General features: G+C 57.0%; 1 protein-coding gene and 1 pseudogene across 2 annotated transcripts in view; both read right to left on the bottom strand.

The window, feature by feature from the left end:
• Positions 1-14,643, bottom strand: part of BMP8A (bone morphogenetic protein 8a) — a 21,005-nt gene extending 6,362 nt beyond the window's left edge. The window contains exons 1-5 of one of the 2 annotated variants that reach the window (XM_047793464.1): positions 13,834-14,087; positions 13,285-13,433; positions 2,668-2,862; positions 1,819-1,898; positions 745-855 (exon numbers count right to left, since the gene is read on the bottom strand). In XM_047793464.1, coding sequence (XP_047649420.1) covers positions 745-855; positions 1,819-1,898; positions 2,668-2,862; positions 13,285-13,433; positions 13,834-13,865 — 567 coding nt within the window. In that variant the 5' untranslated portion in view covers positions 13,866-14,087. Of the gene's footprint in view, positions 1-744; positions 856-1,818; positions 1,899-2,667; positions 2,863-13,284; positions 13,434-13,833 lie in introns of both variants that reach the window. The other variant, XM_047793466.1, reaches the window with a different exon arrangement.
• On the bottom strand, positions 8,371-11,192 carry LOC125134328 (succinyl-CoA:3-ketoacid coenzyme A transferase 2, mitochondrial-like; annotated as a pseudogene).

Below are 14,643 nucleotides of genomic sequence, written 5' to 3'. Positions count from 1 at the left end.
TGCCACCTCTAACTAGAGTGTCTAGGTCAATATTCTAGAAAGAGCCTCAGCCCAAAATCCATGTAAGACACTTAAGCAACAAGCAGGAGCAACAGTGTTCCTATTAGAAAGGACTTTTCAGGGTTTAAAGTTACCCCAGACACTGGGGCATCAAAAGCTTTGCCATGCTTAGGAGCACAAAGAGCCAAGAGGGACACAGGAATAGGGTCCATGGGAGAGGAGCAGAAGGGGAAGCCAAAACCAGGAGGGCACAGGGCACCCAGTGACTCCTGCACAGGAAGAGGGGGAGAAGGCACACGCATCACCCACTCCGCTCCGAGGGCGTGTGTCACACGCAGGAGGCTGAATAAGCCAGTGAACACAGGCACCTGTGTGTTCCAGGCGCAGAGGTAGCTGTGAGGATGCACGTGCTGTGCCCTTGACCACCAGCAGGGGGCCCCTTATGAGTCCCGTACCTGCCACCAGTACCTGAGCGTCCCCCATGGGCCCGGGGAGTGCACACACATATGTGTGTGCACGTCAAGCAGCCAGGGTCTGGTGTCCTGAAGTTCAGGTGCCCCTCTGTGGCCACACGGGGACCCGATTCCCTCCTGGTGCGGAGTTCACTGCTCTGCGTGCACGGAGGTTTCCACGCAGGGAAAATCCCTGACACGAGCAGTGCTGCCGCCACCTCTTGGCTGCGCACGCCCCTCTCCCCTGTGAGGCCCTCCCCCAGTATCCAGGCAGGAGGGACGTGGTACTGACCAGGGACTGCAGGATGGCGTGGTTGGTGGCGTTCATGCAGGAGTCCAGCGGGAAGGAGCACTCCCCTTCACAGTAATAGGCTGAGTAGCCTTGGGGAGCAATGACCCAGTCCTGGGGTAAAGGGAGAAGGTGAGGCTCATCCACGTTCCCCTCCCAAGCCCCTGGGTCCAGCACCTGCCACAGCATGACTCAGGGCTGCCCCTCACCCTCCCTCAGCCTCAGGACCCCTCCCAGGGCAGTGTCCCCCTGAAGACTCTCAGCAGATGGGGGCTGGGCCCAACCTCTGCCCCCGTCATGTTCCAGCAGCACCCAGCTTCCTCCCCAGCCCGCCTCCAGTTACAGCAAAGGCCAGAGGCACCATCCTCCCTGGCCTCAGATTTCCTGTTGCAGATCTGACATTTTATGGCTGAGCATTCGGACTGTCCATTTTGCATGATTTTTTGTTTTGTTTTTGTTTTTGTCTTTTCAAGGCCATACCCGGGTCATATGGAGTTTCCCAGGCTAGGGGTCTAATCAGAGCTACAACTGCCAACCTACACCACAGCTCACAGCAATGCCAGATCCTTAACCCACTGATCAAGGCCAGGAATCCAACCCACAACCTCATGGTTCCTAGTCAGATTGTTTCCGCTGTGCCACGACAGGAACTCCCCGCATGGGTTTTCACAGAAAGGGACTTTTTGGGAGTTCCCACTGTGGATCAATGGTAATGAACCCAACTAGTAACCTTGAGAACATGGGTTTGATCCTTGACCTTGCTCAGTGGGTCAAGAATCTGGGGTTGCTATGAGCTGTGGTGTAGGTCGCAGACTCGGATCCTACATTGCTCTGACTGTGGCTGTGGCCAGTAGTTACAGCTCTAATTCAAGCACTAGCCTGGGAACTTCCATATGCCATAGATGCGGCCCTAAAAAGCAAAAGCAAGAAAAGGAATCAAGAAAGCACTTTTCACTGTAAAAGCAGCATAGTCTCCCTTTAGTCAATTTGCTGAACACAGAAGAAAATCAAATTCCCCCATAACTGGGCCTCCCCTTGGACAGACACTTGCCGGGGGGGAAGGAGAGGGAACGTTACCAGCCAGCCCAGGTCCTGGAAGCTGACATAGAGCTCGTGCCGACGGCACACCTGCCGGCCGTGGGAGCCATGGACGTCATCTGTGGGGGCAGACAAGGCAAGGTCATTGCTGGGGCTCCTGCTCTGTGCAGCTAGAGTTCCTGCTCTAAAGGGCATACTTGCTGAATAAATGAGAGGAGAAACTAACACATGGGGTCACATAAAGCCCATCCCTGCAGCTGCTGGTGACACGACACCTCAAGAACCTTCCATGGCTCCAGATAGCTCCCCACAGATACAGAGTCGCCCCACACTCAGCTCAGCCTCCCCTGACTCTCACCCTGTGGGCCTCCTGGGGGTCCAATAAATGGCCCAGGGACCCTCGGCCACCAGGGCTGGACCTCCTTTCCTCCAGAGACACCCCTGACCTCGTCCACCTTTCCTGCCTGTTCGTCCCGCGGGGCAAGGGCTCCCACTGAGGCCCAGAAAGGCCGACTCCCCGTGAGGGAAAGGAGGGCTCCTGGCGGGTCAGGCCCATCCTGGTCCCGAGGGGCTGGGTGGTGGGGACACCATCACATAAACACCGCATCCTGCAGGGCGCCTGGGACAGCACCGAGGGCCACCAGGGGCAGCTGACGCTGACGGAGCCCTGGGGGTGGGGGGGTGCCTGGTGGGCCTGGGAAGCCAGAGAAGGGACCTTGGGGCAGCAGGGACTTGAGGGCAGATGCTCAGAGCCCTGAAGGGGGCAGTGACCGGCGCCGAGGTACGGGGGCAGAGTGTCGGGAAAGGTGGCCAGGTGACTGTCGGCTTGACCCCCCGACCCCGAGCCAGGAGGGTGCCAGTCCCCCCAACCCCGGGCCCCAGGCTCACCGAAGATCCCAGGCAGTTTGTTCGGGGGCGGCAGCTCGTTGCTTCTCTTCGGCGGCCTCCTCCTCAGGGGTCTCACCGCCCGAGGGGCACGGACAGGGCCTGGGCTCGCCCTGAAAAAGGTGACCACGAAAGGCTGTTTGGAGCGTGGGGCCTGTCGCCCCAGCAGACCGGCCAGGCCAGGATCCACGCTGCGCCCTGAGACGGAGAGAGCAGAGAGGGCGGTCACTCGCGGGCGGGGACCTGCATGGGACACAGCGGGGACCCCCCTGTGGGCTGGCCGGGGGCAGGGAGGCTGAGGCTTCAGGGGACCCACTGTGCCTCGGTTTCCTCCTCTGAAGCCCCGAGTCCCACGTCCAGCCCCAGCTCCCAGCGGGTCTGCAGGGGACAGGGGAGGGGCCTCTCGAGCCCAGGACTGGGGGTTAATGATGGTCCCGGGCACTGCCAGTTGTGACAGCGCTTTGCAGCTTCCAGCCAGGTCATGTGGTGATCTCAGCCAGTCTTCACAGTGATGCCGGAGCCCACCCTTCACTAAGAAATGTCAGGGCCCCTCAGTGACGACCCAGAGCCTCGCTGCCAGGGACCCTCGGCACCAGGTCCCACGTCTCAGGGCTCCGAGGCCCGAGTTCCACCTTTCACCCCACACCTTCTGGGAGCAGGGTGGAATTTACAACCCCCAGCCACCAGGGCACTGCCAGGGCTTCATGCTTGCTCTGCTCAGCACCACCCGAGAGCAGGCCACTCACTGTCCCCTGATGCCCCCAAAGAGACTCCAGGCTCAGCGGGCAGAGACATTGGCCCCAAGTCCCTAACCTGGATTCAACCACCAAGGTGTAATTCTGGAGCCCAAGTTCTTATCCATTTAAGTTATTTTATTATTTTATTATTATTTTTCTTTTAAGGGCTGCACCCATGGCATATGGAAATTCCCAGGCTAAAGGTCAAAACAGAGCTATAGCTGCCGGCCTACGCCACAGCCACAGCCACGCCAGATCCAAGCCGCACCTGCAACCTAAGCTCATGGCAACAGTGGATCCTTAACCCACTCAACGAGGCCAGGGATCAAACCCACATCCTCATGGATACTAGTCAGGTTCTTAACCCGCTGAACTACAACAGGAGCTCCTCATTTGAGTTCTTAGCCACCAGGTTTGTGGTTTAAAAGGGAAGGGAGAGAAAAGGCTGTGGGCAGGGACATAACTGGGACCTCAGTCGAGGAACAGTGACGCTTGTAAAGGTAGAATTTTATCCACAGCCACTTAAAGACTGAGGACGCAGGAAAAACACACTGATTATCCCTGGAAAAGCTGACTCTACCAATAAAACTCTCTTCTTATACCTCTTGGTATTTCCAACAACCTCTTGTTTTTGTAATTGTCAAAGCAATATAACAACTGTAAGAAAACTTAGAAAAAATATCACCCGTAGACCCCCTCCCCGACTCAGAGATGCTTTTTCATTTGTCTGGATTAGTTTCACATGTCAATCTGAATTGTGAGCATAACAAAGTCTGTATTTTTTCTCAATTTTCCACGTAAACATTTTCTCATTAGCCTTAACTACGAACATTTCAAACATAAAATTCCTTTGAGTAGATAGGCCGTAATATTATTTATTTATTTTTGTCTTTTTGCCATTTTTATGGCCACTCCTGCGGTATATGGAGGTTCCCAGGCTAGGGGTCGAACTGGAACTGTAGCCACCGGCCTACGCCAGAGCCACAGCAACGCGGGATCCGTGTCTGCAACCTACACCACAGCTCATGGCAATGCCGGGTCCTTAACCCACTGAGCAAGGCCAGGGACCGAACCTGCAACCTCATGGTTCCTAGTCAGATTCGTTGACCACTGAGCCACGACGGGAACTCCAATAGGCCATAATACTTAGATGTTAGTGCATCTTTAGACATTTAGATTATTCCCCGGATTTCATCATAAAGATGAGAATCCGATGGAACCTCTTCATTTCCCTTCCCTGGGAATTTTCTCAGACTAGACAACAAGGACGTGACTGTGAACTCACCGTCATGTTCCCTAAAACACAGAGCCAAGCATCCCACTTCGAGCACATTTCACCCCAATGTTGCAACACGGATGCACACACACACACATACACATTTACATATGTTCCATTAGGGGCTTCGACATCCTCCACCGCACAGGTCACGGACGTGCCTGCCCCCCGCAGCTCTGCTCAAAGATCAGCCTCACACAGCTGTGCTTTAGCCCCGAGTCCAGGGGCCAGAGTGGACCCAACAACTAGTCAACCAGAGACGAACCTTCGACCTGTGACGTCACCTGCCACCAACATGCCCTGGACCCATTGCAGGCTCACCTCGGGGTGACCCTGCTGGGACGGGAGGTTGTCAGCTGCAGGAGCTGACACTGGAAGGGGCCCCGTTTGGGGAGTTTGGGTCGTGGCAAGTCAGGGTCACGAGGAAAAGCGAGCCATGAGGATGCGGAGCCACGGGACACACCGCAGCCCTGCCTGGAGCGATGCGGGCAGGAGGGCGGCTGTCATCCCCAGCGCACTGGAGTGGAGCTCCTCGCCCGGTGGACACGTGTGGCGGCCTCAGCCCGAAGCCCCCCAGGCCCGTGTGTGCTGCTGTCCTGTCCTGGGAGTCCCTGGAGAGCCCTGCGCCCCAGGGGCCAGGAAGACCTTCGGGGCCCCCAAAGCTGTGTTCATTGTGGGCCTTCCTTCGCGCAGCTGTCTGGTCAAGGATCATACTGGGGTCTCCGGAGCGCAGAGAGAGGGGGCATCAGGGGAGACCCGGGCTGTGCAGGGTGTGGCCCCGAGACGCCCAGCTCTGGCAGGACCCTTCCCAGAAAGCAGAGGCAGGAACCTCAGGAGACCTGACCTGTGAGGAGGCCACCAGGCCTGCTGTCCCCTTCCCAGGTGACAGGGGATGGGTGGCCCTGCCTCAAGATCGGGCCACACAGTGGCCTCCCCCTGCAGGCCTGGGTGAAGATGCTGCTGCTCTGGGCGGGTGGGCCCCCGACCACCTCCAGCCTCACCTGATTCTGAGTCAGCCCCATCAGGGCCCCGAGATTATAGGGAAGTCGGATGCTCACCTGCCCCATCCTGTCCCCGATATTCACGCCCCCACCCCCCAACCGGTGCCAGGCCAAGCTTGCTCCCGTCTCTTCCCAAGGCTTCTTTCTGCTCCGGGTGCCACCTGCCCCCTTCCCTGCATCCCCTGCCCGACCTCAGCCTGCAGTCGTGGGTGTAACTCTAGTGCCACGTGGAGGGGCAATCAGGACGCCAGGCCGAAAGCCCTGGAGGGCATCCCAGCTGGACCTGCTTCTGTCCCACAGGTGATTTCCTCACTGCACCCTGACAACTAGGAACTCAATCCCTTTCCTGCTACTGTTAACAGCCCTCTAACTTGTCTGCTTCTGGAAACCTCTGCCTCCCCCACGCGGCTGCTGGGAAACTTCTCCCGACACCCAGGGCCGCTCAGGCCCTTCTCCCCAGAAACCCCCAAAGGCGACAAGTGACCTTCATCCACTCTCCACCCGGTCGTGGTCCCGACACCCCTGGCTGGCCCTCGGGAGCACCGTCTCTCCACGCCGGGGCCTGGCCCTCCCGCTGGGGGCTGGGGCGAGGCTCCAGGGAGGCCTCTCGAAGGTTGTCCCTGACCTGCTGGACCTTCCTCTTCTTACCCACGATCCCCTGACCGCTGTGGGGGCCCCAGAGCGGCACTGAGAAAGCACGGGCTCCACAGCAGGCCTGGGTTTGGACTCTCCACACACACATGGGGGCACACACACACAGAGAGAAACTCAGGGTTTTTTCTGTGTGTATGTGTTGTTTATTTTTTTCCCCTAGGGCCACACCTGTGGCATATGGGGGTTCCCAGGCTAGGACTCGAATTGGAGCTGCAGCTGCCGGCCTACACCACAGCCACAGTAATGCTGGATCCAAGCTGTGTCTGAGACCTACACCACAGCTCACCGCAATGCCAGATCCTTAACCCACCGAGCGAGGCCAGGGATTGAACCCACATCCTCATGGATACTCGTCAGGTTCGGGACCCCTACCACGGAACCACAATGGGAGCTCCTCTGTCTGGTTTTTGCTGCCCCTCTTGAGTTTCAAGGGAGTATGAACAAGACGCCGGCTTGGGCTCCAGAACAGAGAGGAAGCGGCTAAGTGTCTGTCCTGGACGACACAGGAACGCTAGGGTTTGAGGTGAGCAAAGCCCTCTAAGGCCATCGGTCAGGTTTCTAGAACTCCTTCCGTCTTCGGCTGCGGCATTGGGCACACACAGAAGGACGGTTTATTCACAGAGGAGACTTCCCGGGGGAACATCGGTACCAACCGTCTCTCCCCCTTCAACTGCCCCCATTCCTGGTCCACTGGCCGCCTCGATGTCTTGCTTCCCTTCTAGAGACATCGATGTAGCCACGAGGAGGAGGAATGTGCGGGGTGGAGAAGGTGAGGCTACAGGGAAACAAAACTCAGTGACGAAATGAAGGGCCCCAGAGGGAAAGTCAGAAGGGCCAAAGGGAAAACATTCGTTGAGACATCATTTCTCCTGATCATAAATTCACATTTACGTGTGGTTTTCCTGGTTCTGGTACAACAGTGCCGTATGTAGACTCTGTTCCTCCCCCATCACTTTCCCCTACATTCCATGATTCACTCACAGGGAAAAGCACTTCAATGAAACCCTTCCAGCTGCATAGATTTTTTTTTCTTTTGGCCAGGGCCAGGATCGAACCCATGCCATAGCAGTGACAATGCTGGGTCCTAAACCTGCTTAGCCACCGGGGAACTCCCTCAAGTTGCACAGAATTTACCATAAGTATCACAGACAGTGAAGAGGATCATTGGAGCTGAGCTTTCTCAGAACTCACAGGACATACAAGGTCAACATCTCTGACTTCCTTGTTTTTCTCTTCTCTTTTTTTCTTTTTAGGGTCACACCCGAGGCATATGGAGGTTCCAAGGCTAGGGGTCCAATCGGAGCTACAGCTGCCACCCACAGCCACAGCAACGTGGGATCCAAGCAGAGTCTGCCACCTACACCACAACTCACAACAACACAGGATCCTTAACCCACTGAGTGGGGCCAGGGATCAAACCCACAGCCTCATGGTTCCTAGTCAGATTCGTTTCCACTGCACCACAACAGGAACTCCCCTTCTGTTTTTTAATTCAAGTCATATCCCTCTTGAGAGAACGAAGCCTATCCAGTGACAGCCAGTCTGAGATGTCAGGAGACAGCCAGCTAGATATTGGTGACACATAGGAATATGATTCTGGCTTCCCTGGGATGAAGTCCTGGCAGGTTCAAGTGAGAAGCACATGCCCTGGGACCAAGGTGCCCTTCCCATTAGGTTAGGGCCTCACCTGTGGCATATGGAGGTTGCCAGCCTAGGGGTCAAATCGCAGCTATAGCTCCCAGCCACAGCCACAGGACCTACACCGCAGCTCACAGCAACACCAGATCCTTAACCTTCTGAGCAAGGCCAGGGATGAAATCCGAGTCACAACAGGAACTTTTTTTTTGTCTTTTTAGAGCCACACCCACAGCACATGGAGGTTCCCAGGCCAGGGGTTGAATAGGAACTGTAGTGCCAGCCTACACTATAGCCACAGCAGCTCGGGATCTGATCCCCATCTGCATCCTACACCACAGCTCACAGCAATGCCAGATCCTTAACCCACTGAGAAAGGCCAGGGATTGAACCCAAGACCTCATGGATGCTAGTCAGATTCATTTCCACTGAGCCACGACGGGAACTCCTCCCCGTGCTCCTCTGCCGTCAGGCTGTCCCAGAGCTCAGTCAGGGTCAGTCCTGTCTTCTTGTGCACATCAAACACAGCCTTCTCCGTGATGATTCAGTCCCTCACCGCTTCCCAGTCATGGCATCGTGCATTTCTCCAAGATTTTGGGTTCGTTGGCCTTGGTGCAGTGCTCCAGGGTGGCCACCACTCTGGTCTTGCTACTGGACACCAGGTCCATCGCACCCCCCCATTCCTTTCACCTTCTTGCCGGGTATCACCCAGTTGGCTGGGTCCCCATATTTGGAAACCTGCACGGCTCCCAGCAGGGTTAGGTCGAGGCGACCCCTCGAATCATGGCAAATGATTCGTCACTGGAGAAAAAACAGCCCCGGGGGAAGAAGGGTGACTGTTTGCCCGCATCGATCAGATCTGCATCCGCCTCATCTTTCAATGGGAACAGACCCAAGCCCAGAATTCCATTTTCACTGTCAAGGTGAATGGTTATATTGGGGCTGATGTAGCTAGAGGCCAGGAGAGGGATTCCTATGCCCAAAGTGGCATACATGCCATCCTCAAATTCAAGAGCTGCCCGCTTGTTGATCTGTGTCCTTGTGTTCTCTGAAGACTGGCATATTTTATCTTCCTCTTTCCAGATCGTTAAATGCTCAATTCTTTTCTTGTATTTTTCCCCTGTATTACTCGATCTGCATAAATGTTAGGAACACGGATGTCTTCTGGGCAAACGACCCACATCCACAATTTCTTCAACCTCCACCACTGAGGTTCCCGTCAGCTTTGCATGTGGGCGTGTTGAAGTTCCCGGCGCTGGCCCTGAAGGTGATGTTTCCAGCGTGGTCAGCCTTCCACCCTTTCACCAAAGCACAATCCGCGGTGATGGCGTGCTCCAGAAGGTAGTGCTGCCTCCGAAACTCCCTCACCTCCCTGGGCTGCCTGAGGATGGCGATGTGGCAGATGGGTAAGTATCTGATGGGTGCGCCTCCCTCCTGGACCAGGGTTCCACAGGCCGTGGGGGTGTAGAAGGCAGGCACGCTGGCGCCCCCAACGCGGATGCGCTCGGCCAGGGTGCCCTGGGGTGTGAGCTCCAGCTCCAGCTCGCCCGCCAGGCACAGGTGCTCGCAGCGGGTGTTCGCCCCCAGGTACGAGCAGGTGATGCGAATGACCTGCTTGGTCTCCAGCAAAAGGCGCAGCCTGAAGTCCCCCACCCCCACGCTGCTGCCGACCACGGTCAAGTCCTTCACGCGGGTCTTGAGAAGCGCCCCAATCAGGTTCTCTGGGAGCCCACAGTGCTTGAAGCACCGCTCCCCCCCCCCCGCCCCGCGCCCCCCATGATCCTCCCGCTGTCAATGATGTCTCTTGCCGCGCTTGGGGGCGCTGTTGGAGAAGCCACACACGCGACCGGTCGCCAGCGCGGGCCCCAAGAGCCTAGCAGGGACCCGGCGCCCCAGCGCTGACGTCAGGAGCCGCGGGGCCGCCATCGTCCGCTCCGCTGGGACCTGGCAGGGACAGACCAGGCCGGCGGGGACGCGAGGCCGCCGTGCTCCCGCCGTGCGCCCCCGACCTCCGCGTCACAAACAGGGTCGCCTGGCGGTGACGCGCCCTCCTGCAGGTTCCCCGCTGCCCCGCTGGTCTCCACGCTCCAAGGACCCGAGGCGCGGAGCTTCCTGAGGCAGGAAGGCTGGAGGCGGGGATCGATCCGGAAGTCTGGCCAGAGGGAGGGAGGCGGCCCAGCGCGTGGGGGCCCTGGTCACCCCCGCTCCCCAACGTCACCCTCCCTCCCAAGCGCGCTACTCCCGTCCCCGTCCCCAAATTCACCTCCACGTTAGTGGTTCCAGCATCTGCGTCCCCAGCATTCACTGTCCTGTAACTTTTCCGTGGATGTCTACCAGGACCTCAAGAACACGCCTGCCGAACAGAGCAGGGCCCTGTGGAGCTCCTAAAAGCCTTTCTGTGTCTCCTATTTCTTGCTTTCAGGATATGGGTCTCATCAGCCTCCATGGCCTTCCCCGAGTTCCCAGGGGCAGGTTCAGGCAGTTGCTCATCAGGGAGGGAAGGGGATGCAAAGACCAGGGAGGACCAGTCAAGCAATAATAGTACAGCCTCGGGGCAGGGTCCTGGTTCCTTCTCACTGGATACACATAATGACATAGGCCTCTCACACACCCGAGAGAAAAGGTATATTCCTTCTGCTTCTTTTAGAAATGAATAAAATCGAACAGCTTGGAGCCCTTCCTTGCGCTTCTCTCTGGTTTAATTGCACCCTAACCACAATCACCTGTAGGCTGTAAGCTAACGATTAGGCCCCCTGAGTACACCATTGCCTGTGGGTTAAAGATTGTTAGCACATGATGTTTTTCAGGAACTTTCCTAGTCTGTTCTAATCTCTGATCAAGATGCCTTTCTCTCAAGTACTGTTATTCTAGGCAATAACCCAGAAGACCCCCATCACGATCACGCCAAGGTCTCTGATGTCAGTCTTGGTGACTAAGATTCCCCCAAAGGAAGAAGGAAGCATGTTTGGCCCAGTACTGATTCTTCGCTGAAACCCTCTTTTTCTCCTTTTAGATTATAAACCCCCCTGCAATTCTTCCCCGAAGGGGGGCACAGTCTTTAAGGCATTAGCCTGCTGTGGCCTCCTTTGCCTGGCAAAGCAATAAAAGTGATTTTTTTTCCTTCACGCAAAACTCTGCCTTCGCATTTCTATTTGGCACCAGTGGACAGAAGCCAAGCTGACTTCCTACTTCAAACCTGCCCCGCCTCTATTTTCCCAAACCCTGGCAAAACCAAACCAAAACAAAACCTGTTAAAATGATGCACTGTTAAAAAAAAAATTAAAAAAAAAAAAAGAGTTCCTGCTGTGGTGCAGTGGGTTGGGAACCTGATGGCAGCAGCTTGGGTCACTTCAGAGGAGTGGGTTTGATCCCACCGAGGGAGTGGGTTAAAGCATCCTGCTTTCCCACAGCTGTGGTGCAGGTCCCAGCTGTGGCTCGAATTCCCAGTCCCTGGCCTGGGAACTTTCATATGCATGAGTGCGACCATTTAAAAAAAAAAGACCCACTGGCTCAGTCCCTGTCCCCAAGTTTCCTTCCTGCACGTCCTCCATTTCTGCCGTGGGACAAGCCCCCTCAGCTCCGTCCCGGACCCTGTGAGTCTCCCAGGGCCTCTCTGACTTCACACCTGTCCCCTACAGCTTACTCTCCCCACTGAGGTCAGGGCATCTTTAGTTTGTACAAAAGATAAACACACTCTTTACGATAGTTGAGGTTTGTAGAAAATTGCTATATACCCAGAGTTCCGACGACGTACCCGGACTCGGTTTCCTCTGGAAAGCGTTAACACTTAAATGACTATGCTACATTCGTTACAATTCGTGAACCAATATTGGTATTTTATAATAATATTGGTGTCTTATTATTTACTGAACACCACGATTTGCTCATTTCACTGGTTTCCTTCAATGTCTTTCTCTTCCAGGATCCCATCCAGGGTCCCACCTGGCACCTAGTCATCACAACGCCTTAGGCACCTCTGGGCTGTCACAATTTCTCAGACTTTGCCTGTTGTTTTTTGTTTGTTTGTTTTTGCCACCCTGTGGCATGTGGAATTCCTGGGCCAGGGATCAGATCTGAGCCGTAGCTGCGACCTCAGCTTCAACCTGGCAACGCTGGATCCTTAATCTGCTATCCTGGGCCTGGGATGGAACCTGTGTCCCAGAGCCCTCAAGGTGCCTCCAATCCGATGTTGAAACATCGAGAACTCCAGACTTTCGCTGTTGTGATGACCTTGACAGTTCTGAGAAGTACTAGTCAGATATTCTGTCCTTCAACTTGGGTTTGTCTGGTGTTTTTCTCATCGTGCAACTGGGGCGCTGGGTTCTGGGGACAAAGACCATGAAGGTGAAGTCCTCCTCTCATCCCATCAGATCAAGGGTGTCCGGGAGCCACCTGATGCCCCCGGGAGCCCGAGTGCCCGGCAGAGGGGCTGCTGCTCAGACTCCCCACCGCAAAGTTACCCGTCACCCCGTCCACACTGCTGGGAAGCCAGTCACTAAGCGTAGCCCACACTCAAGGGCCGAGAGCTGCTACACCCCTTTGAGGGGGAGTGTCTCAGAGGGATGCTTTATAAAAAGCTGAATCTGACCAGGTTGCCCTCCACTGCTATTAAATAAAAGAACAGTTATTTTATTTCACATTGAATATTTTGCCCACCTCTCTCAGCCTCCTCTCCTCCCAGTCGCTCCCTGGCCCCCTGTGCTCCAGCCATGGCGCCCCCTTGCTGTGCCTCAGACACACCAGCCCCCGGTCCCCCTTGGGCCTTTCTACCCCCATTGCCGGGGCTGAGGGAGGGTGTCCCCCAGACACCTGCCGAATGAACGAATGGGTGGATCCTCACTCTACAAATGAGGAAGCCGAGGCTTGGAAAGGTAAGTAGCCTGTACGGGCGCCGAGTTAAAAGGCTGCAGAGCCAGGCTTCATGCCCTGGCCTCTGGCTCAGAGCCTGAGGGTGGGACCACGTCCCCTGGCCCTGCCCAGAAGGGGGACTCCTGGTCAGTAGGAGGTGGCTCCACAGAGTAAGAATCACCCCATTTCTTGGGGAGGGAAAGCATGGCCTCGCTCTTAGCACCTGCCGGTCCTGAGGAAGGAGAGGAGGCCGTCTTGGCTGGTAGGGGGCCTCCTGTGGTCCCGCACTGCGGGGACCTCACCCTCCTGTCCACTGAGCCCCCGCGGTGGGGACAGGACTCTCGCCCCAGCCACACAGCTCAGAAAGGCCAGGTCTCCGGGGCCAAATGGGGGGTCCAGCTGCACGTGCCGCCAGCAGCTTCCTCGGAGCAGCCCCCAGGGGAAGGTTCGCCGCTGGCTCGAGTCTTACCATCATCTGTTTCCACATAGAGCCGGAGTCCCAGGTCCTTGCTACGGTTCAAGAGCCAGCGGTCACTGGCTGCTGTCATGTCCAACACCAGCCAGCCCTCGTCCCCAGATCGGAGCGTCTGAAGATCCAAAAAGAACAAGTCAGACTCCCTGTGGACACGAAAGAACAATTAACCGAGGGCCGGCACCGCCTTGTCTTCCCAGGGCCCGCCTGGGGACCATTAGTGGGGGCATCTACCCCGCCTGGCTCTGGCCTGGGCGCCTTACGTGCCTTATGTCACTGAGTGGACAAAGGCATTACTGTGCCCGTGTACAGACGGGGAAACTGAGGCTCAGAAGCACAGTGACCTGGGCACCGTCCCACAGGCAGGACAGCAGGGAGGGGACTTGAAGCCAGGTGATGCTGGGCCTCTCCCCACGGTGACACGAGGCCTGGGGCCAAGCATCTTTCTTCTCTGAAGGTGGGCTGCTCCCCTCCTGTCCCCTGGGAAATGTCCCCCCAGGGCTGGGCCCGACACTCTGACAGAGGCGTGGGGGGGGGGGGCGGCACCTGTTGGACTGCTCGGGGACCACCTCGAACATGCTGACGTGGAGGGTCTGATTGAGCGGGTGGGTGCTGGGCAGCTTGTAAATCCGGAACTCCGCGGCTGTGACCGCCTCCCCCGCCGGGATCTGGGTCAGGTCAAAGCGGAACTCCTTCCAGTGGGGCTCCTGGTGGCTCAGGGCACGGTCCCGCTCCACTGAAAGACCAAGTGGGGCTGGTGGTCACACGTGGCTCCGGCTCTGGCTCCTGGATGGGCTGTGTGAGGTGGGAGCTGGGGACCTGGGCGGTCTGGGAGGGGAGGCCCCCTCCTCGTGAATGGCTTGTCCCTATTCTGCCTCCTGGGTGCCGAGAGGGCTCCGAGGCCGTGTCACAAGGGCAACATCCATGTCTGGTTTCCAAGCCCCACATCCAGCCTGCCTCGCTCAGCCCCCTGCTGCCTCTGGGACCCACAGATGCGGCAGAGAATGGTCCCTCCTCTGGGGAGATGGACATCAGACCCAAGGCAGAAAAGGGCCACACTGGTGGCAGGGACATAGCTGAGTGCACTTGAGTGGGACAGGGGCTCTCCCAGAGCCCGCGGTGTGTGGATGGCGGGGCGGGGCGGGGAGGATGGGCTTGCACCTGACTTTGGAGCCGGGCCTTGAGGGGAGAGAGTGGATTTGCCATGATGTCAGGGGAGAAAGACACCGCAGAGGAAGGGACCCGCGTGAACCCAGGTCCAGAGCTGAGGAAGGACGGCGCCAGGAGGGACCCGGCAGCCATAAAGCCCAGTGAAGGGCGGAGGGATGGCAGGACCATTATGGGAACAAGGCGAAG

Source organism: Phacochoerus africanus, chromosome 8 (assembly GCF_016906955.1).
Source record: "Phacochoerus africanus isolate WHEZ1 chromosome 8, ROS_Pafr_v1, whole genome shotgun sequence".
In the NCBI taxonomy this organism is placed as follows: domain Eukaryota; kingdom Metazoa; phylum Chordata; class Mammalia; order Artiodactyla; family Suidae; genus Phacochoerus; species Phacochoerus africanus.
The sequence above is the reverse complement of the archived record's forward strand: the minus strand, read 5'-3'. Positions and strand labels throughout refer to the sequence as shown.